This window comes from Macaca thibetana, chromosome 19, assembly GCF_024542745.1.
Source record: "Macaca thibetana thibetana isolate TM-01 chromosome 19, ASM2454274v1, whole genome shotgun sequence".
Taxonomy (NCBI): domain Eukaryota; kingdom Metazoa; phylum Chordata; class Mammalia; order Primates; family Cercopithecidae; genus Macaca; species Macaca thibetana.
The window spans coordinates 41181815-41205064 of record NC_065596.1 but is presented as its reverse complement, the minus strand read 5'-3'; the positions used below and the strand labels follow the sequence as shown (position 1 = coordinate 41205064).

General features: G+C 40.5%; 2 protein-coding genes across 6 annotated transcripts in view; one reads left to right on the top strand and one right to left on the bottom strand.

Annotated features, from left to right (window-relative positions):
- ZNF345 (zinc finger protein 345) overlaps positions 1 to 7658 on the bottom strand; it is a 48019-nt gene extending 40361 nt beyond the window's left edge. The window contains exon 1 of the mRNA XM_050769107.1: positions 7514 to 7658. The gene's annotated coding sequence lies outside the window, so the exon portion shown is untranslated. The remainder of the gene's footprint in view (positions 1 to 7513) is intronic.
- Positions 1 to 18455, top strand: part of ZNF790 (zinc finger protein 790) — a 28086-nt gene extending 9631 nt beyond the window's left edge. For 3 of the 5 annotated variants that reach the window (XM_050769005.1, XM_050769004.1, XM_050769001.1), the window contains exons 2-5: positions 10175 to 10257; positions 11760 to 11883; positions 12174 to 12269; positions 15511 to 18455. In XM_050769005.1, coding sequence (XP_050624962.1) covers positions 10249 to 10257; positions 11760 to 11883; positions 12174 to 12269; positions 15511 to 17192 — 1911 coding nt within the window. In that variant the 5' untranslated portion in view covers positions 10175 to 10248 and the 3' untranslated portion in view covers positions 17193 to 18455. Of the gene's footprint in view, positions 1 to 7664; positions 8726 to 9697; positions 10258 to 11759; positions 11884 to 12173; positions 12270 to 15510 lie in introns of those variants that run through there. The other 2 variants (XM_050769002.1, XM_050769003.1) reach the window with 2 other exon arrangements.
- Positions 18456 to 23250: the final 4795 nt, after the last annotated feature.

Genomic DNA, 23250 nt, shown 5'->3' with positions numbered 1-23250 from the left:
TGGATCTCGGCTCACTGCAAGCTCCGCCTCCCGGGTTCACGCCATTCTCCTACCTCAGCCTCCCGAGTAGCTGGGACTACAGACGCCCACCACCTTGCCCGGCTAGTTTTTTGTATTTTTTAGTAGAGACGGGGTTTCACCATGTTAGCCAGGATGGTCTCAATCTCCTGACCTTGTGATCTGCCCGTCTCAGCCTCCCAAAGTGCTGGGATTACAGGCTTGAGCCACTGTGCCCGGCCCTTATTTATTTATTTTTTTGAGACAGAGTCTCCCTCTGTTGCCCAGGCTGGAGTGCAGTGATGTGATCTCGGCTCACCGCAACCTCTGGGTTCAAGCAATTCTCCTGCCTCAGCCTCCTGAGTAGCTGGGACTACAGGCATGTGCTACCATGCCCAGCTAATTTTTTTTGTATTTTTAGTAGAGAGGTGGTTTCACCATATTGGCCAAGCTGGTCTCGAACTCCTGACCTTGTGATCCGCCCACCTTGGCCTCCCAAAGTGCTGGAATTAGCCACCCCACCCGGCCGAAATTTTATTTCTTATATAACCTGTAACTTTTGCTTTATGAAAGTTGTTGTTGTTTTGTTAGTTGATATACAGATATTAATGATTGTTATATGCTTATTATGAATTGCAGCCTTTAGCATGCTCAAGATCATGGCCTCTGCTTATTTTTTGGTTTGTATTTGCCTTGTAATATGCTGTATTTCTTCCTAACTAGGCTTTTTATTGAAGTTTATCATATATACAGACAAGACATTATTCTCATGAATCATGATGAGAGCATTCTTGCACTTGTCATTTTGTGTTTACATGTATGCATTTCTATTGGGTTATTTCAAGGAGAGGAATTAGTAAGAGTATGTGAATCTCCTTAAGCAGATACTGTCAGTTTTCCCAAATGGCTGCACCAGTTAAAAGTTCCCATCAACAGTTTATGCAAATTCCAATTGATCCATCTTCTTGTTAACACATGGCATTGTCAGACTGTAAAATGTTTGCCAATATGGTGGATATGTAGTGATATTGCATTGTGGTTTTCCTAACTGACGACTAAGGAAGTTGAGTGCTTTTGTTTTCATGTGCATTGTCCATTTGGGTATCTTCCTTTGGGAAGTGCCAGTTCAAGTTCTTAGCCTAGCTGTTGGGGAACTTGTCTTTCATTGTTAATCCTTCAGAGTTCTTCGTATAATCTGAATGTGAGTCCCTTGTCAGCTTTGTGTATTGTATATATCATCTCTTAGCCCAAGGTTTGCATTTTCACTCACTGTCTACCCTTTTTTTTTTTTTTTTTTTGAGATGGAGTTTCGCTCTTGTTGCCCAGGCTGGAGTGCAATGGTGTGATCTTGGCTCACCACAACCTCCGCCTCCCGGGTTCAAGTGATTCTCCTGCCTCAGCCTCCTGAGTAGCTGGGATTACAGGCATGTGCCACCACATCTGGCTAATTTTGTATTTTTAGTAGAGACAGGGTTTCTCCATGTTGGTCAGGCTGGTCTCGAACTCCTGACCTCAGGTGATCTGCCCACCTCAGCCTTCCAAAGTGCTGGGATTACAGGCATGAGCCACCGTGACCAGCCCACTCACTCTTTTCTGATGAACAGAAATTGCTTTTTAAAATGTCTGATCATTATCATTTTTCTCTTATGGTGTATACTCTCTTTATCTTATTCAAATCTTTGCTTATCCCCAAAGTATGAAGATATTCTGTATTTTCATCTATATTTATCTATCACATGTAAGTATATAAACCTGGAAATGATTTTTGTGTATGTCATGAGGGGAAATCATGATTTGTTTTCCTCATATAAATTCAGTTGACCTGGCACCCTGTATATTGAAAGACCATCCTTTCTTCCATGCTATTTGCTCTGAAATCTACTGTATCTGATATTAGAGCCACCTGAACATTATTTTGATTATGATTTGCATGGTATATCTTTTGCTATCCTTTTACTTTTAAGCTTCCTATACCACTATATTGGGGGGAAACTGACACCTTGAAAATTATCAGCCTTTCATCCCAAGAATATGATAAATTATTTCATTTGTTTAGGTCTTCTTTAATTATTTGTAGTAATTAATATAAAAACATTGTACAGGCCGGGCACAGTGGCTCACACCTGTAATCCCGGCACGTTGGGAGGCTGAGGCAGGTGGATCACCTGAGGTCAGGAGTTCGAGACCAACCTGAACAATATGGTGAAACCCCGTCTCTATTAAAAATACAAAAATTAGCTTGGCATGGTGGCTGGCACCTGTAGTCCCAGCTACTCGGGAGTCTGAGACAGGAGAATTACTTGAACCCAGGAGGCGGAAGTTGCAGTGAGCCGAGATTGTGTCACTGCACTCCATCCTGGGTGACAGAGTGAGACTCTGTCTCAAAAACAAACAAACAAAAAGACATTGTACATTACATATATTGTTAGATTTAGTTATAGGAATTTGAATTTTTCCTGCTAAGTGCTGTCATTTTAAATTTAAATTTCCTACTTTTTGTTTGTATGTTGAAATTTAGTTGACATTTTGCCCTGTTTGACTTACATTTGTATTCACATTTTTTTTGTTTTGTTTTGTTTTGTTTTTTTTAGACAAGGTCATTCTTCTGCTTAGTCTGGCCTCAAACTCCTGGCCTCAAGCAATCCTCCTGCCCTGGCTGTACTCTTAAACATTTCTAAATTTCTTCCCCTTGATTTTCAGCTTGAAATGACACCCTTTATCTCTCAGTTATCACAAATGAGGCAATCAGTAAGCTAGAGCTAGTCTATTTTCTATTCTCTAATCTTCATTTCTATATTAGTTATCTATTGCTGTAAAACATATTACCCTAAAATAGCAATAAATATTTATTATCTTAACACCATTTTTTGTGGATCAGGAGTTCAGGAGTGGCTTACCTGGGAAGTTCTGGCTCGGGGTCTCTTGAGGTTGCAGTCACACTCTTGGCCAGGGCTGCTATCAACTGGGACTAGAGGATCACCTTCCAACATGGCTCTCATGTGGCTATTGGCAATAGACCTCAGTTTCTCACCATCTGGACCTCTCCATGGGGCTTCTTAAGTGTCCCTTTGACATGTCAACTGGCTTTCTCCAGAGCATAAGGTGGAAGCCACAGTATCTTTTATAATCTATCTCATACCTATCATTTCCACAGTACCTTATTGGTATACAAGTTAATCCTATTCAGTATAGGAGGCAGATACACAGTGTTGTGAATACCATATACTGGGTACCTTTGGGGCTATCCAGGATGCTGGCTACCATAATTCCACTCTATTTTATTTAGATTTGCATTTAAATATGTTCAGCATCATTACTATTCTTTTGCTGAAACTTTCACTATTGTCTCTTTTGTGGCTGGAATGTGTCTTCTAGTAGTTTCTTCTCAAAGAGCGCATATCAACAGTATTTCCTAAGTTGTGTCATATCAAAGGATATGAAACTCCTTATATCCTTTGTACTCGAATGACAGCTTGGCTGGATATAAAAATGTTTTGACTCCTTCGTTTGTTTTTTTCACAAGTATATTGGAAGATTTACCCCACTGTTTGGGGTACTGAATTTAGCACTGGAGAAGTCTGATGACAACTGAATTTCCTTTTTCTTATAGGTGACTTTATATTTTTATCTTGATTCCCCATGAGTTTTAGTCAAATAATTTTATTAGGTAATGTTTTGGTACTATTTTGGGTCATTTTCACCTGTAATATGGTTTTACTTTTCATGATTTATATTTACACTTTATTTTATGAAATTCATCTTGAGTATTAAAACTGTAGTTTATATATATATATGATATACAGCTAAAACCATAGTTTTAGATATATCCTCTTAATTTGGATTTCGTCTTTAGGTGCTCTGCCTTTTACATATTGGATCTCTCTTTTCATTTCTTCTTCAAATGATTTTCATCCCTTTCTTTGTTAAATTTTGTTCTGTTCATTAATTTCTGTATTCTTTGTTCCATACTATACTTTCTGTGGCATTTGTCAGATCTTATGCACCTTGTAGTTGATTTATTTATTGATTAGAGATGGGATCTCACTGTGTTGTCCAGGCTGGCCTCAACCTTGAACTCCTGGACTCAAGCAATCCTCCAGACTCAGTCTCCCAAGTAGCTGGGACTATAGGCACATGCCACTGCACCTAGCTAGTTTATTCTTCATTTCTGATGTGATTTAGCCTATTTTCTCTTTCAGTCTTGAATTCTACTAACTCCCACCTATGGTCTATCTATTACTTTCTCTTCTTTCCTGAGATCACATATTTTTGCTTGTGGTCTTGTTTTAGAGCTGCAATTACATCATACTTTTTTAAAAATCAGACTGCAATGTTGGGTGATAATTTTCATCTTCTCTGATTTTTTTAGTGAGTTTTTTTGTACATGGGGAATTTTGACACACTTTTAAAACTTTGCTTTTTGTGGGTATTTATTTATTTATTTATTTATTTATTTATTTATTTTGAGACAGAGTCTTGCTCTGTCGCCAGGCTGGAGTGCAGTGGCGCAATCTTGGCTCACTGCAACCTCTGCCTCCTGGGTTCAAGTGATTCTCCTGCCTCAGCCTCCTGAGTAGCTGGGACTACAGGCACATGCCACCACACCTGGATAATTTTTTGTATTTTTAGTAAGGACAGGGTTTCCCCGTGTTAGCCAGGATGGTCTCAATCTCCTTACCTCGTGATCTGCCCACCTCAGCCTACTATCTTAGGCATGTTATATCTAATTTATATTTTGGAGAGGATGTAATAGATTTTTCTGGAATAGCTGTCACTGGTATTTTCCTGTGAAAAAAGTGAATGGGGCAAGGGTAGTTTTTAAGGTTTTTTTGCTCAAGAGTTTCTTCCTCTGTTACCCCAGAAGAAGACAATTTTTAAAAAATTTGGCTCCCTTTGAATAGCCAGGCCTTCTCTGCCATTCAGAAGCTCAACTGATTCAGGAAGACTCCTATTATCAGCTCTGAGTTTACCCAGTGTCTTCTGCTATAATTAAGGAATACAGCCAAGTCCCCAGCTCATTTTATGAGGCCAGTATTACCCAGATACTGAAACCAGAGAAAGTATATCTCATAAGAATATGGGTGTAAAAATCCTCAACAAAGTACTAGCAAACCAAATCCAGTAACATCTAAAATGAATTATATAACATGACTGAGTGGGATTTATCCCAGGAATGCAAGGTTGGCTTACCATCAAAAGTCAGTTAATGTGATGTATCATATCAACAGAATAAAAAACAAAAATCACACAATCATCTCAATAGAGATAAGGCATTTGACAAAACCAATACCCTTTTATGATTTTTAAAAACACACACACTCTACAAACTAGGAATAAAGAGGAATTTCCTCACCCTGATATCTAGGAAAAACCCACAGCCAACATCATACTTAATGGTAAAAGACTGGATGTTTTCCCTCTAAGATCAGGGACCAGACAAAGATCCCCACTTCTGTTTAACATTGTACTGGCAATTGGGGAAGTAAAAGAAATAAAAGACACTAGAGTAAAGATTGGAACAGAAGTAAGAGCATCTCTATTTGCAGATGACATGATCTTCTGTATAGAAAATAAAACTTATACTCTGAAAACTACAAAATAGATATTCAAACAAATTTTTTTTTTTTTTTTTTTTTTTGAGATGGAGTTTCACTCTTATTGCCCAAGCTGGAGTACAATGGCATGATCTCGGCTCACTGCAACCTCCGCTTCCTGGGTTCAAGTGATTCTCCTGCCTCAGCCTCCTGAGTAGCTGGAATTACAGGCATGAGCCACCACGCCTGGCTAATTTTTGCATTTTTAGTAGAGACGGGGTTTCACTGTGTTAGCCAGGATGGTCTCGATCTCCTGACCTCGTGATCTGCCCACCTCCGCCCTCCCAAAGTGCTGGGATTACAGGCATGAGCCACCACGCCCGGCCTCAAACAAAAATTTTTACATGAATGTTCATAGCAGCATTTTAAAAATAATTGTTGGCTGGGCATTTTAAAAATAACTGTCGGGAGGCGGAGACTGTGGTGAGCCCTGATAGCACCACTGCACTTTAGCTGGGGCAACAAGAGCAAAACTCAGTTTCAAAAATAATAATAATAATGTCAAAAGGTGGAAACAACCCAAATTTCCATTAATAGAAGAATGGGTAAACAAAATGTGTTCTATTCATCTACAGAAATAGTATTCAGACATAGCAAGGAATGAAGTACTGATTCATGCTACAATTTGGATAAACCTTGAAAACCTTATGCTAAATGAAAGAAGCCAGTAACAAGTCCACATATGTTATTCCATTCATATGAAAGTCCAGAATAGGGAAATCTATAGAGACAGAAAGTAGATTAGTCATTATTTAAGGCTAAGTATGGGGCAAGTGTGGTGGTGGGGAGGCCAGGTAGTGATATAGCCTAAGGGGATAGAGGTTCTTTTTGAAGTGATGAAAATATTCTAACATTGACTTATGGTTGCACATATTTGTGAATATACTAAGAAGCATTGAATTGTTGACTGTAAATGGCTTAATTGTATGGTGTGTGAATTACATCTCAATAAAGCTTTTTTTTTTTTTTTAATGAATATAGCCAATGTGTTTTTGCCACCTTGATCCCCGACATCTTCAGGCCTCCTTTTACCACCTCCTTTTGACATTATTCCTGCTCACAGACCCTTTCATTGAGGATATGGTCTACTCCCCATGGGAATGGATATTTCTCATTTGTTTTGCTTTGTAGCATCACTGTGCCTTCCACACACATTCCGTTCTTTCATTTTCTTTTCACATTTCCAAATAATTTGGAGTCTGTTCATTTTCTTAGTTTCCTGGTGGTTGGGATTTACTTTGATTTTCTTGTTTCTGTCTACATGGTTTCCAGGAGGAGGAATATCAGGATTAGAACTAGTTCTTGGCTAGACATGGTGGCCTACACCTGTAATTCCAGCACTTTGGGAGGCTAAGGTGGGAGAGTATTTCTTGAGGCCAGGAGTTTAAGACCAGCCTGGGCAACATAGCGAGACCCCGTCTCGACAAAAATAAAATAAATTAGCCAAAGTGGTGCATGCCTGTAGTCCCACCCTATTCAGCAGGCTGAGGTGGAAGGATCACTTGAGCCTAGCAGTTTGCGTCAACAGTAAACTGTGATTGCACCACTGTACTCTGGCATGACTGACAGTTTGAGATGCTGTCTCTAAAAATATTTTTTTTTCTTTTTTTCAAGATGGGGTTTCGCTTTTGTTGCCCAGGCTGGAGTGCAATGGCGTGATCTCGGCTCACTGCAACCTCCGCCTCCCAGGTTCAAGCGATTCTCCTGCCTCAGCCTCCTGAGTAGCTGGGATTACAGGAATGCGCCACTATGCCCGGCTAATTTTTTTTTTTTTTTTTTTTTTTTTGAGACTGAGTCTGGCTCTGTCGCCCAGGCTGGAGTGCAGTGGCCGGATCTCAGCTCACTGCAAGCTCCGCCTCCCGGGTTTACGCCATTCTCCTGCCTCAGCCTCCGGAGTAGCTGGGACCACAGGCGCCCGCCACCTCGCCCGGCTAGTTTTTTGTATTTTTTAGTAGAGACGGGGTTTCACCGTGTTAGCCAGGATGGTCTCGATCTCCTGACCTTGTGATCCGCCCGTCTCGGCCTCCCAAAGTGCTGGGATTACAGGCTTGAGCCACCGCGCCCGGCATGCCCGGCTAATTTTATATTTTTAGGTAAGACAAAGTTTCTCCATGTTGGTCAGGCTGGTCTCGAACTGCCGACCTCAGGTGATCCACCTGCCTTGGCCTCCCACAGTGCTGGGATTACAGGTGTGAGCCACTGTGCCCGGCTAAAAAATTTTTTAAAATTATTTTAAAGAACTAGTTTTTTTCTTAAAACTGTGTAATAGTCACTTTCAAGTTCTTCATGTTCTCAAACACAAAATATATTTTAGTTCACAATTTATTCTCCAGCCCTCCACTCTTGGAAAAGTTCTTAAAGTTCTCTATGCCGCTGAAGCTCTCTGTCTCCTAGGACCAATTCATACTACATGCTTCACATGGAATTTTTATGAACGCCTCAGATTGTCTTTACCCTCTCACACCAACTTTATCTTTAATTAGAAACATTTTTAAACCTTACTTTAAAAATGCAGAATGCTTTCTTATTACTTCTGAAATAAGGTCCAAGTGCTATAGCCTATTTTTTTAGAGCCTTTCATAACAGGATCCCTGCTTTATACATCCCCACCTGCCACTGGTCTTTCCTCTCACTCTGTGTTCCTCGAATGCACAAAGATACCTTTGCTTGACTGGCACATGTTGTTTCCTCTGCTAGGATATCCCCCTTACCTTGCCCTGTCTTCTCTGGTGAGCCCCTGTGGAGGAGAAGTTAAATATTAAATTTGAACTCAGTTGAACATGGACACAAACAGTGGTCACCAAGTCCCAGGACAGGTTGTGTGAGCCCCCTGAGGCACTCATCCAGTGCTGTTTCAGAGAAATCTCTATTTCAATCTATTCCTATACATTAGTTATTGAAAAACAACAGACAATCGCAAAAACGACTTGACCTTTTTGTGTTCCTTGAGCCCAGTCGTGAATCAGGGCCCTTGTGACTGGGCCTCATGCCAAACAACTTGTTACAAAAAGAGCTAAGGTCCCAGACTGCGCCAAAGCTTCATGAGACCTCTCCTCGTCTGTGCACAGAGGGGTGGCCAATGCTGGAGCCCAGACTGTTGCTTCCCAGTCTGGTGATGAATCCTCCATAGTCTGGTGAGTGTAATGTGTGACCCTGGAGCCCAGGCTGTTGCTTTCCAGTCTGGTGGTAAATCCTTCATAGTTTGGTGAAAATATATATATATGTATATGTATGTGTGTATATATATATGTATGTGTATGTAAGTATATATATATTTTCCCTTCTCCCCTTCTCATTGCAATTTGCTTATTATATCATTTGCAATATCTGCATTGCCATTTACGTGGGATAAAGGTTGTTTACTCTTAAAGGTATTGTGTGTGTTTCTTTTCTTCTCCCCTCGCGCATTTCCCACACAGAACAGCCCCTCAAGAGTCAGCTGAAGTACCATCTCCTACAGGAAACTTTCTCTTAAAAACTAGTTTTGGTTTGGGCTCCTTAGAACTAGTTGGCTCCTTTCATAACCACGATTACCTTTATTTCCTACAGTATTGTAATTGCCTCTTTACTTTTCTGACTGTGAATTCCTTGATAGTTAGTCCTGCAACTTACTTATCTGATTCCCTTTTGCTAAGTGCAAAGCTAGACTCAGAGAGGCTTCAATATATTTCTTTAATAATAGTCCTTGCTTCACAAAACTGACTGCTCGCCCAACCCAGCCTTCCTTCCATCTTTGCATTCCTTTCATGAAAAAGTCACCCTGCTGCTCAGTGTCAATGAAAACACAGGAGGAGGCCGGGCGCGGTGGCTCAAGCCTGTAATCCCAGCACTTTGGGAGGCCGAGGCGGGCGGATCACAAGGTCAGGAGATCAAGACCACAGTGAAACCCCGTCTCTACTAAAAATACAAAAAATTAGCCGGGCGCGGTGGCGGGCGCCTGTAGTCCCAGCTACTCAGGAGGCTGAGGCAGGAGAATGGCGGGAACCCGGGAGGCGAAGCTTGCAGTGAGCCGAGATCGCGCCACTGCACTCCAGCCTGGGCAACAGCGTGAGACTCCGTCTCAAAAAAACAAACAAACAAACAAACAAACAAAAAAAAAAAAAACACAGGAGGCAGAGATCATGGGCTGCTCCGATAAGGGAAAGGTCCAGCTCATCCTTCACTCAGTAAAATAAAAAATCCTGAAATCCAGAGGTATTCCAAGTGAACAAGCTTTGCATTCAGCAAACCTATGATATTTCCTAATAGTGAATTGGAGCAAGTGACCCATTTCCTGATCTTTTAAATGAGACAAGTAACTGACATTCATAGGTGGCTTGAGGATAAATGTTAATGTATGTATATATGAGTTTAGGGCAAGCCAGAATTGACTTATCTAGTAGTATCCTGATCCCATGTCATGATTTTGGCATAAGTGATTAGACTGAAACTTCATCCTGCTTTTGTTGACTCTCTCTGGTTTTGGATAGGGCCAGGATTTCTTCAGGTTCCTTCTGACCTACCTCCAAGGAAGAAAATGGCATTCCTGTTTGTCCATTTGAGCGCTCTGAGAAAGTCCTGACCCCGTGATTTTTTCTTTCTAGCTCTGCTTTCCCAGCACACTGCCTCACCAAGAGAAGAATCCAGAGAAGGACTGGTAGACTTGGAATGTTAAGTCATGGTCCATGTGAGTTGGAATTGCCTCTCTCCAAAAATATAACCCATTTATATCAAATCATGTGAATATTTTTATTGCTTATCCTTAACTGCTTACTTGAATCACTACTGATAGTCATAAGTAATGACTGAAACAGTCCAATGCTTTCCCTAGATATCTCTTTTCTCCAACCAGTATGACCAAATCTATCCACCAGGGCTTTCAGTATCTCCTGTGTCCTAATCTGGCAGAGCACTGAAGAGGAGAAATACATTTCCTTAAGGGGAACAGTAAAGACTTTTCACTTCAAACCCGTAGCTTAACAAGATGGGATGGAACAATTAAAGGGGACATACTACATAAAGGCTTTTATTTACTCTGTAGAATGGGATGTTGTATTTAATCAAGATGGGAGTTGGTGTTGGTTGGTATTCATTTAGGTATGTGGCCCTTTGTGATGTTTTCCTTAGCCAATACGATGGGAGGTTGAGTTCAAAGAGATCTGGAATTTTCCAGGAAATTAATGAGAGATTAATATAATTAACAATCTAGGGTTAGTTATTCCAGGCTGGTATAGCCTCTCAGTGGTGTCAACAAAAAACTCATTTGATGACTTTCACAGTAATGTCTTCTGACACTGAATTTGCTGACTGTCAGCTGCTTAGCAAAGAGCCTGGAGATTCTACACATTGTCCATAGAAAATAATATTCAGGGAGTGTATCTCTTGAGAATTCTCTCAATTTAAACTAATAGAAAATTCAACTAAAAGTAGTAGCTTAAGCAAAGGACAGTTACCTGGGCCAAAGACTGTATGCACAAGTCTGTTTGTGCACAGTAGAGACTCCTTACAACCAACAAAACCCCCTACTTTTCCCACATAATAAATCTGGGGTTCTTCCAGGCTGTTGTAGCCTCTCAGTGGTATCAACAAAAAACTCATATGATGTCTGTTATTCTGGGCTGCCATTCTGATGTTTTGGTATTTGTGATTTGAAGATCATAAAGATGTGGTGACTGAGCAACAGGAGTTTTTACGAGTATGTAGCCAGGTGCAGTGGCTCATTAGGACTTTGGGAGCCGAGGTGGGTGGATCATTTGAGGTCAGGAGTTCAAGACCAGCCTGGCCAACATTGAGAAACCCTGTCTCTACTAAAAATACAAAAAATTAGCCGGGCGCGGTGGTGCGCATACGTAATCCCAGCTGTTAGGGTGGCTGGGGCACAAGAATCACTTGAACCTGGGAGGCAGAGGTTGCAGTGAGTCGAGATTACACCACTGCACTCCAGTCTGGGTGACAGAGCAAGACTCTGTCTCAAAAAAGAACAAAAAAAACGAGCATGTAGACACTTGGCTTTAGTCACGCTTATTCCCATGTCATTTCCCCTGAAACCACAGGCAGCCAACTCCAGTTTTTTCCCCAGTATATGCCCTACTCCCTGCAGTGCCCCTTTCCAGCCTTTCCCCTTTCATCTAAAGGGGTTATTATTTTTTAAAAGTTCACCATTAATACCTGGACTTGTTCTTTCAATAGCTGATGATGTTCAGGGATGTGGCTGTAGATTTCTGTCAGGAGGAGTGGGAGTGCCTGGACCTGGAACAGAGGGATTTATACAGAGATGTGATGTTGGAGAACTACAGCAACTTGGTCTCACTGGGTAAGATTTGGCATTTACCTTAGAAATTCCTGCTTTCTGTATTGTGATTTTTTTTTAAATTGTCTTTTAAATGTCCAGGGTAACTTCTGACCTTTGTTTTCTGGAAAATGGTTTGTGCTTTGTAAATCTGGCTATAGTTATCATCAGTGGGCACCTCCATCTTTCCCATCCTTAATAACTTATTTTTGCCCTGCCTGTAATTGTTTCTCTTCCTTAGTAACCAAAGAAGTAGTCGCAAATTTTAGAATCTTTACAATGTGGTTCTTTGCTGTTTCTTATCTTCTGGGCAGGTCTTTGCATTTATCAGCCAGAAGTGTTCTCTTTATTGGAGAAAGGGAAAGAGCCCTGGAAGATTTTGAGGGATGAGACAAGAGGACCTTGCCCAGGTGAGTGAGGGCTGAACAGGCACCAGGAGGCCATTGTTGTGGACAACAGCTCAGCTGCATAGTGAGGCAGCAACACCTCTAAAATACTGGTCTGGAATATCCCCTTAAGACCAAAAAATGGGCCAAGTATGGTGGCTCACGCCTGTAATCCTAGCACTTTGGTGGGTTGCCTGAGCTCAGGAGTTTAAGACCAGCCTGGGCAACATGGTGAAACCCCATTTCTACTAAAAAATAAATAAATAAATACAAAAAATGAGCCGGGCATGGCGATGCGTGCCTATAGTCCCAGCTACGTGGGAGGCTGAGGCAGGAGAATTGTGGAACCAGAGAGGCAGAGGTTGCAGTGAGCTGAGATCATGCCACTGCACTCCAGTTTGGTCAACAGAGTAAGACTCTGTCTCGGGATAAAAACAAAAACAAAAACTGGCTGGGTGCCGTGGCTCACTCCTGTAATTGCAGCACTTTGGGAGGCTGAGACAGGCAGACCACCTGAGATCAGGAGTTCGAGACCACCTTGGCCAACACGGTGAAACTCCATCTCTACTAAAAATACAGAAACTAGCCAGTGTGCTGACACACACCTGTAGTCCCAGCTACTCGGGAGGCTGAAGCAGGAGAATTGCTTGAACCTGGGGGGCAGAGGTCACAGTTAGCCGAGATTTTTTTGAGACTCCATCTCAAAAAAAAAAAGGTCTGAGGCCTAGATAGAGACAAAACTTCTTCCAAAAGAACTTTCTCTTCACTCCAAACACTGGTCTATTTTTGTGCTCTCATTTTTCACTCATGTAACAAAAAGGTAAGTACCATTCTTTTCTCCAGTGGCGCTTATTTTATCTATGATGTGGATCAAGTTCCTTCCCATCTCCCTTTTTTGAAATTTAGATTTTCATAAAATTCTTCATTCTGTAAAAAAACAAAACCAAACCAAACATTTTTGACCTCATTTTTTAAATTTTACCCATCCCTTTTGAATTTTTCTCATTTTTCCTAGCTTCTCCTTGATTGTACATTGCCTGCATTTGTTAGTTCATTCTTATTAGTTCATTCTTTCAACCAACATTTATGTATTTGCTCATTTTAGGTTTAACAGAATTAACAAAGAATATATTATCTCTTAAGAAACTTTTTGTTCTCTTCTGTGACTGGAGCATGGCCATACATTTCTGCATACAGGGAACATTAAGAGAAGACCTAATAGACTGCTTAGCTGAAAATTAGAGTAATGGGTGATAACAGTTTCTGGTCACAGTGAGGAGGAAGTGGCAGAAGAACGGTTAGGGCACATGAAGTACAACCAGAAGAGCACAGTGTCATAAAAGACAAGCCCAGCCAGGCGCGGTGGCTCATGCCTGTAATCACAGAATTTTAGAAGGTCGAGGCGGGCGAATCACCTGAGGTCGGGAGTTCAAAACCAGCCTGGACAACATGGCGAAACCCCATCCCTACTAAAAATACAAAAATTAGCTGGGCATGGTGGTGGGCACCTGTAATCCCAGCTACTTGGGAGGCTGAGGCAGGAGAATCGCTTGAACCCAGGAGGTGGAGGTTGCAGTGAGCTGAGATTACGCCACTGCACTTCAACCTGGAGTGCAGTGACAGAGTGAGGCTCCATCTCAAAAAAAAAAAAAAAAAAAAAAAAGACAAATTCTGACTTGTCTAGTTCCCCATATTCCCCAGCTTTTCCTCTCTAATAATCATCATCATCTACTGATTATTCCACACTTATCCTGTGTCAGGCACTTAATAGAAATAGCATATTATTCCCAATCCTTGCAACAAACCTCTGCAAAGTGATGATTTATTCCTTTTTATGATATGAAAAATTAAGAGCTCAGTCAAGCTCAGTAATTTTCCAATCACCTAAAAAGTAGTTTTAGTAAAGAGAACTGGAGTCTGAAACTGCAGTTTGTCCTCTTTCCATTGCAGTACATTACTGCTCATACTTCATAACTAAACTGCCTTTCACTTCATTGAGTCACTGCTAGAGTACTTGCTCTGTCCCCCAAGAAAAACTGAAAACAATAGTACTTGATCCTAAATATATATTTAAAAAAATGAGTCACGGAAGAGTCCTACTTATTCTCAGCTTTTGCCTGACTCCTTCCCCCTTGAAAAAAATTCTCAAACTAATTTTTTGTTGTTGTTAAGACAGGGTTTCACTCTGTCACCCATGCTCGAGTGCAGTCGTGTGATGATGGCTCCCTGCAACCTCAACCTTCTAGGCTCAGGTGATCCTGCCACCTCAGCCTTCTAGGTAGCTAGGACCACAGGCATGCACCACCATTCTTGGCTGCTTTTTTATAGAGATGGGGTTTTGCCATGTTGCCTAGGCTGGTCTCGAACTTCTAAGCTCAAGCAATCTGCCTCAGCCTTCCCAAGTGCTGGGATTACAGGTGTGAATCACTGTACCTGGCTTCAAACTATTTTTCTGTCTAAACTATCACCCATAATTATCTCCTTTAACCTAAATACAGCATACCCTGGTATTGAGATCCTAGTTTGGTAACTCTGGATCAGATTGCTTCCCTCATATTGGACTGATACTCTGCCATTTCCCAGCATTCCTGTTTTTTTTTTTTTTTTTTTTTTTTTTTTTTTGAGACGGAGTCTGGCTCTGTCGCCCGGGCTGGAGTGCAGTGGCCGGATCTCAGCTCACTGCAAGCTCCGCCCCCCGGGTTCCCGCCATTCTCCTGACTCATCCTCCCGAGTAGCTGGGACTACAGGCGCCGCCACCACGCCCGGCTAGTTTTTTGTATTTTTTTTAGTAGAGACGGGGTTTCACCGTGTTCGCCAGGATGGTCTCGATCTCCTAACCTCGTGATCCGCCCGTCTCGGCCTCCCAAAGTGCTGGGATTACAGGCTTGAGCCACCGCGCCCGGCCGCATTCCTGTTTTTAAGCTCTGAATTATATAAGACATTCACCATAGTACTTGCAAACTTGTAGATATTTTATGACTTATTATTCTGTTATTGAGGTGATACCTGGATAATCATTTTTTATTGAGCTCTTCAGATGAATATGATCAAAATAAAATATACTTCTCATCACTTGACTCAACTTACATTATTTCTTTTAAATTTCTACTTATTTCTTGCCCTTTTTTTCATATTGCTCATATTTGAGAATTTTTTAAGCCATTCACTTCTCATATGCTTTATTTCAATATTTTCTACATCTATTTTAGAAGTTTTATTGCTTTTTGTATATAAAACAGTATGATGTTTTTATCTTATTTTTCAGACATGCAGTCCAGGTGTCAGACCAAGAAGTTATTACCAAAAAATGGCATTTGTGAGAGAGAAATAGCCCAACTGGAAATAATGAAAATTTGTAAAAACCACAGCCTTGAATGTTTATGTTTTAGAGGTGATTGGGAAGGCAATGTTCAGTTTCAAACACTACAAGATAATCAAGAGGAATGTTTCAAGCAGGTGATACTCACCTGTGAAAAAAGGCCCACTTTTAACCAGCACACAGCCTTTAATCTACACCAGAGACTTAACACAGGAGACAAACTGAATGAATTTAAAGAATTGGGGAAAGCCTTTATTTCTGGCTCAGATCATACTCAACATCAGTTAATTCACACAATTGTGAAATTCTGTGAAGATAAAGAATGTGAGAATACCTTTCTTCCTGATTCGGAAGTTACTCAACATCAGACAGTTCACACTGTTAAGAAAACATATGAATGTAAAGAATGTGGGAAGTCTTTTAGTTTACGTTCAAGTCTTACTGGTCATAAGAGAATTCATACTGGTGAGAAACCTTTTAAATGTAAGGAATGTGGGAAAGCCTTTAGATTTCATTCACAGCTTAGTGTCCATAAGCGAATTCATACTGGTGAGAAATCTTATGAATGTAAGGAATGTGGGAAGGCCTTTAGTTGTGGCTCAGATCTTACTCGACATCAGAGAATTCATACTGGTGAAAAACCCTATGAATGTAATGAATGTAGAAAGGCCTTTAGTCAGCGATCACATCTTATTAAACATCAGAGAATTCACACTGGTGAAAAACCTTATGAATGTCAGGAGTGTGGGAAAGCTTTTACTCGTGGATCACACCTAACTCAGCATCAGAGAATTCATACAGGTGAGAAATCTCATGAGTGCAAGGAATGTGGAAAAGCCTTTATTCGTGGTTCAAATCTTGCTCAACATCAGAATGTTCACGTTGGTAGGAAACCTTATGAATGTGAGAAATGTGGGAAAGCCTATATTTGGAGCTCACACCTTGCTCGACATCAGCGGATTCATACTGGCAGGAAACCTTATGAATGTAAGCAGTGTGGGAAGACTTTTACTTGGCCTTCGTATCTTGCTCAACATGAGAAAATTCATAATGAGAGGAAATCCTATGAATGTAAGGATTGTGGAAAGACCTTTCTTCATGGCTCAGAGTTTAATCGACATCAGAAAATTCATACTGGTGAGAGAGACTATGAATGCAAGGAATGTGGGAAGACCTTTCTTCGTGGTTCAGAACTTAATCGACATCAGAAAATTCATACTGGAAAGAGGCCATATGAATGTGAAGAATGTGGAAAAGCCTTTCTCTGGGGTTCACAACTTACTCGACATCAGAGAATGCATACTGGTGAGGAACCTTATGTATGTAAAGAATGTGGGAAATCTTTTATTTGGGGTTCACAGCTTACACGACATAAGAGAATTCATACTGATGCAGAACCTTATGGATGCAAGAAAAGTAGCCACATCTTTAGTCACCATTCATATTTTACTGAACAAAAAATTCATAATGGTGCAAATCTCTGTGAATGGACAGACTATGGGAACTCCTTTAGTCATGAGTCAAGCTTTGCTCAACACCAGAATATTTACACTTTTGAGAAATCCTATGAATTTAAAGATTTTGAGAAAGCATTTTCTTCGAGCTCTCACTTCATTTCACTCTTGTGAAATATTATATAAAAGTGTAGGAAGGGCTTTATTCATGACTTCTTAATTGATATCATTTATTTTTTTCTCTTGAGGAACCCCACAAATGTAAGTAATATTGGAAGGCATTTTAACAGGGCACACATCCAGAAGCAGCAGCAGATAATTCACCATGCAATCAATATAGGAAGGAAATTACTGATCATTGCAGAATATCAGGGTAAAATTTTATGAGATGATAGCATTAATTCTTTTTGAATAATTCTCAAAACATTCTTATCAGAGATGTTCCATAAAGAATTTACATATAATTCGGCCAGGCAAGGTGACTCACGCCTGTAATCCTAGCACTTTGGGAAGCGGAGGTGGGTGGATCACCTGAGGTCAGGAGTTCGAGACCAGCCTGACCAACATGGTGAAACCCCGCCTCTACTAAAAATACAAAAATTAGCTGGGCATGGTGGCACACGCCTATAGTCCCAGCTACTTGGGAGGCTGAGGCATGAGAATTGCTTTGAACCTGGGAGGTGGAGGTTGCAGTGAGTCAAGATCACGTCACTGCACTCCAGCCTGGGTGACAGAGAAAGACCCCATCTCCAAAAAAAAAAAAAAAAACCCACAAGAATTTATATATAATTCATTTTGGAAATCTTTCATCATTAGCAAAATTCTGTTGTATTTCCACAAAAATCATGTAATTAATTAATCTAGAAAAGCCTTGAACTATGTCATACAATTTATTTGGCATGTCTTGTTTCAATACATCTTGCCTCTATATGTTTTTTGGAAAGTATCTTAAATCTATGTCTGTTTAATCTTATTCATTAGATTGTAAGGGTTGAATGATTTGAGATTTACGTGACTCAGTGACTGTTATTTGTATTGGTATTAAGCCATTTTATGAGAGGAGGACTTTAAGACAATGATGATAGACAAATATGTCATCTCTATTTATGTCTTATTGAACATCAGAATGTTAATTCTGAAAAAAATCAGTAAAATACAATGAAGAAAGCTTTGGATGAGTATTAATTTCACATGCTACATCAAAAAAACCTATAAAAGAAAGCCTTGTGACTTTAGTGAAAGTAGGGTTGTTGAGTGTTCAGTAGTTTTTTAAGACATTCAGAAATGATTTCTCTCTAACAAATTTCTAAAGCCAAGTGTCATATAATTCATTTTTCACCACAGTTATAACTCAGAAACTAGCAGATAGCCATATGGATTCTTACCTCTTGGAAATTTAGTACTACATATAAACCATTCTTAAAGAGCAAATAAAAAGTGAAATTACAGATGATTTAGAATGATGAGACCTATATTTTAAATCCTATGAAATAACTAAAACAGTTATCAATAGAAATTGCTGTGTATAAAACCAAGACGACTGAGGGCAGTTTGTTTATCATCACCACTGTATCCCCAGCACTTAGGACAGTGCCTGTAGTGTTGTAGGGCCTCAAATATTTATTGAGTTAAATAATGATTTCTCAGCAAGGTAGAATAAGAATACCCAAAAGAATGAATGGAAAGGCTTAATGAAAAGCTGAAATCATGAAATAAAAAACCATATATGTTTTTCATCAACATCTAGTCTTTTGAAGAAAACTATTATTTATTAGGCTTTGTCAGTGCTATAAGAAAGGAGAAATGGGATATAACTATATGTTTAGGGGATATTTTTTGGTATTAACATAAGTATGTGAACTCTGTTAGACATGATTTTTATATGTGGATGGTTTTTTTTCTAGGAAAACATTATTAAATGTAATTCAGTTTCAAAAACAACCAAAAAAGTTCAAAACATAGAAAAAAATATCATGTAAGATGAGGCTGAGCACAGTGGCTCATGCCTGTAATCCAAACAGTCTGGGAGGTTGAGACAGGAGTATCACTTGAACCCTGGAGTTCCCGACTTGCCTGGACAACATAGGGAGACCCCCATTTCTGCAAAAAATTAATTAGCCAGGTGTGGTAGCACATGCCTGTAGTCCCAGCTACTCAGGAGGCTGAGGTGAGAGGACTGCTTGAGCCCAGGAGTTTGAGGCTGCAGTAAGCTGTGATCACCCCACTGCACTGCAGCCTGGGTGATGGAGCAAGACCCTGTCGAACATATAAGACAACAAACATATAAGACTAAATAACTGTACAGAAGTAGATGGGATAGCTCTTGAACATCAAATTCCAGAAAAAATTTCACTCATGAAGATACATGAAAAAAACTAACATAGATGAACCCAATATTTAATCAAAGAATAACATAGGAGATATTTGCTTATATTGTTTAAGCTCTGAGCAAGATGGATAATTTTTATTTTTGAGGTGAAGTCTCACTCTAGTTGCCCAGGCTTGAGTGCAGTGGGGCGATCTTGGCTCACTGCAATCTCTGCCTGCCAGGTTCAAATGATTCTTCTGCATCAGCCTCCCAAGTACCTGGGATTACAGGTACCCTCCGCCATGCCTGGCTAATTTTTGTATTTTTAATAGAGATGGGGTTTCACCATGTTGGCCAGGCTGGATTTGAACCCCTGACCTCAGGTGATCCGCCCGCCTCAGCCTCCCAAAGTGCCAGGATTACAGGCGTGAGCCACCGTGCCCAGCCTGGATGGATAATTTTGAATGATGAAAAGTTACTTTAGGCCGGGCGCGGTGGCTCAAGCCTGTAATCCCAGCACTTTGGGAGGCTGAGACGGGCAGATCACGAGGTCAGGAGATCGAGACCATCCAGGCTAACACGGTGAAACCCCGTCTCTACTAAAAAAATACAAAAAACTAGCCGGGCGAGGTGGCCGGCGCCTGTGGTCCCAGCTACTCGGGAGGCTGAGGCAGGAGAATGGTGTAAACCCGGGAGGCAGAGCTTGCAGTGAGCTGAGATCCGGCCACTGCACTCCAGCCTGGGCGACAGAGCGAGACTCCGTCTCAAAAAAAAAAAAAAGAAAAGAAAAGTTACTTTATGAATTTCTTCTAAGTGAAGTTCTTGGTATCTTTTAGTGTTACATGAGTTAAGAAATGGTGGGTATATGTACACATATTTAGCACACTTACAAGTCAGACCTTTAACAGGTAGTTCCCTCCTAAATTACTGTCATCTATGGAATTGCACAATTTGCGTGAAAAATAATTTTTTGTTATGTAACTTTATTATAATCCATTTTCATTCATGTTGAATAGATTTTTAATGTGACAAGTACACTGAGAAAAATAACATTTAGAAGTTTTGTTTTGTTTTTTTGAGGTGGAGTCTCACTGTTTCGCCCAGGCTGGCGTGCAGTGGCGCGATCTCAGCTCATTGCAACTGTCTCCCCCGTTCAAGTGATTCTCCTGCCTCAGCCTCCCGAGTTGCTGGGATTACCAGCACGTGCCACCACGCCTGGCTAATTTTTGTATTTTTAGTAGAGACTGGGTTTCATCATGTTGGCTAGGCTGGTCTTGAACTCCTGACCTCAAGTAATTTGCCTGCCCTGGCCTCCCAAAGTGCTGGGATTACAGGCATGAACCACCGCGCCCAGCCTAGAAGTTATTTGGTAAATCTTTGTCCACATTACTCTTTCTGCCCATCTATATACAGATAAGTATGGTTCATTCCCTTTTGGTTAGGGGAGGTTTTTTTTGCTGGCCCAGACTGCCTTGTTGAGTTTGGTGTCTGTGTGCATAGCTGGTGCTCCCATCCCCTCCATGGTGAATTTCTGGATCTTCTTGAATGCTTGAGTTGTGTGCTTATTGAACCTCTACTCCATTTATATATTTTTGAATGTTGATAATGTCTCTAGTCTGCCTCATGTATGACAAAACAGCCCTTTATTTTTTCCTAATCACCTTTCTTTGCAGGAGACATTATGCTGGAACCATTTTGAAAATGAAGAACTTTTTGATAATTAGTGTTGGTACAGGTTTATAACCTTTTTGGAAAAAAAAAAAAGAGAATCGTTCCTGGCAGTGTAAAGCAGGATAAAGTCCCAATAAATCAAGAGATATAAATGTAAGAACAAAACAAAAAGAAACTTTACCAGTACTAGAAGTAAACATGGGCGAATTTCTTTATGACATGGGAATTAGGAAATCAATAACTGTGACTCAGAAATCCAGTAAAAATGAGGAAGAATCAATAATTTTTTGTAGGACTAAAAATATAAACAAATGAAAATGACAAATTGGAGATACCTGCAACTTATGTGACAGAGTCATTCACTTAATACATGTAAACATGTAAAAACTGAGATGTGAAAGATCCTACAGCCTGATATAGAAATAGACAAAAGACATAGATATTTTATATGAAAAGATAAAGACCCTTAAACCGTTAAGAAGATGCTTCATATTCCTCATAAAGAAAATGCAATTTATATTGCATATCACTTTATGACAATCAGATGAGCAAAAATCCAAAAGTATATTAAAATACTCATATTGGCAAGACTGGAGAAATAATTCATATTGTGAAAATGTGAAACTGTACAACTCTTATAAGAGGGAACTGAATAATGTCCATGTGCAATCTTACATGCATATATCATGTGACCTAGGCTGCTTGCTTCTATCCAGAAGATACACTGATAAGATTATGAAATGTAGTATGCACAAAGGAGTGTAAATATTTGTAAATGCAACAGACTGGAAAGATTTCCAGCAATGGATGGGCTGAATTAACTCTCAGATATATACGTAAAAGGTGTATTGTGCAACTGTATATTTCATAATCTTCAGATTATGTTATATAAAAAATAGGAGGGTGTAGAATAATGTGCTAATTTTTGTGAGAAGGGCGGACCGCTATATATGTTTATACTTTCTCTTTTTTTTTTTTTTTTTTTGAGATGGAGTCTCACTCTGCTGCCTAGGCTGGAGTGCACTTACACAATCTTGGCTCACTGCAACCTCCGCCTCCTGGGTTCAAAAGATTCTCCTGTCTCAGTCTCCTGAGTAGCTGGGACTACAGGCATGCGCCACCATGCCCAGCTAATTTTTATATTTTTAGTAGAGACGGGGTTTTACCATGTTGGCCAGGATGATCACGATACCTTGACCTTGTGATCTGCCCGCCTTGGCCTCCCAAAGTGTTGGGATTATAGGCATGAACCACCGCGCCCAGCTATGTTTATACTTTCAAAACACAGTGGAAGGATAAGCCAAGACCTAATCAAAATGATGAAATAATAGGTGGGAGCGGGGTGTGGTGGTACACGCCTGTAATCCTAGCTACCTGGGAGGATATGGTAGGAGGATCCCTTGAGCCCAGGAGTTCAAGTGCAACCTGGACAACAGAGCAAGACCCCTGTCTCTTAAGAAAAATTAAAATACAACCCATAGGTGGGAGAGAGCAAGGTTGGAAAGTAGCCACCTTTGATTTTACCTTGTTTTTATCTGAGAATCATTTTACAACCTCACAGTAAAGAATATTTCCTAGACAAAACATTTTAACTAGAAAAGTGTGGCATATTCATATTAATTTTATTATTCTATTGACTGAAAGTCACCATTAAGAGAATGAACAGATGTCTGCTTCTGGTCAAATGGAGAAACAGACCAGATTTACCCTTATATCTGTAAATACTAAAAAGCTAAACAAAATAGGTGAAACAATGGTTTTTAAGACATTGAATATACAAAAATGTCAATTTTCAATGAAGAACAGTGATCCCTGAAAAAACAGAAATAAATTTTTCCTACAGTTTTTCCAGACTACTGCTGGGAGGGGTAACTCAGGCAGAGCCTAGTGGTCTCCTAGTGTTGAGATAGAATGAGGAATCTGATGAGGCCAAAGTGGCCAGAGTTGACAAGGCAAAACACTGACGAGGAGAGAATTGCACAAAAATCTACAGAGGATCTTCCTTAAGTTCAGCTAAATATTCATCAACACATGTGTGTGTGAAAACTACCTGAAGCCAGGCCGGGCGCGGTGGCTCAAGCCTGTAATCCCAGCACTTTGGGAGGCCAAGGCGGGCGGATCACGAGGTCAGGAGATCGAGACCATCCTGGCTAACACGGTGAAACCCCGTCTCTACTAAAAATACAAAAAGAAATTAGCCGGGCGCGGTGGCGGGCGCCTGTAGTCCCAGCTACTGTGGAGGCTGAGGCAGGA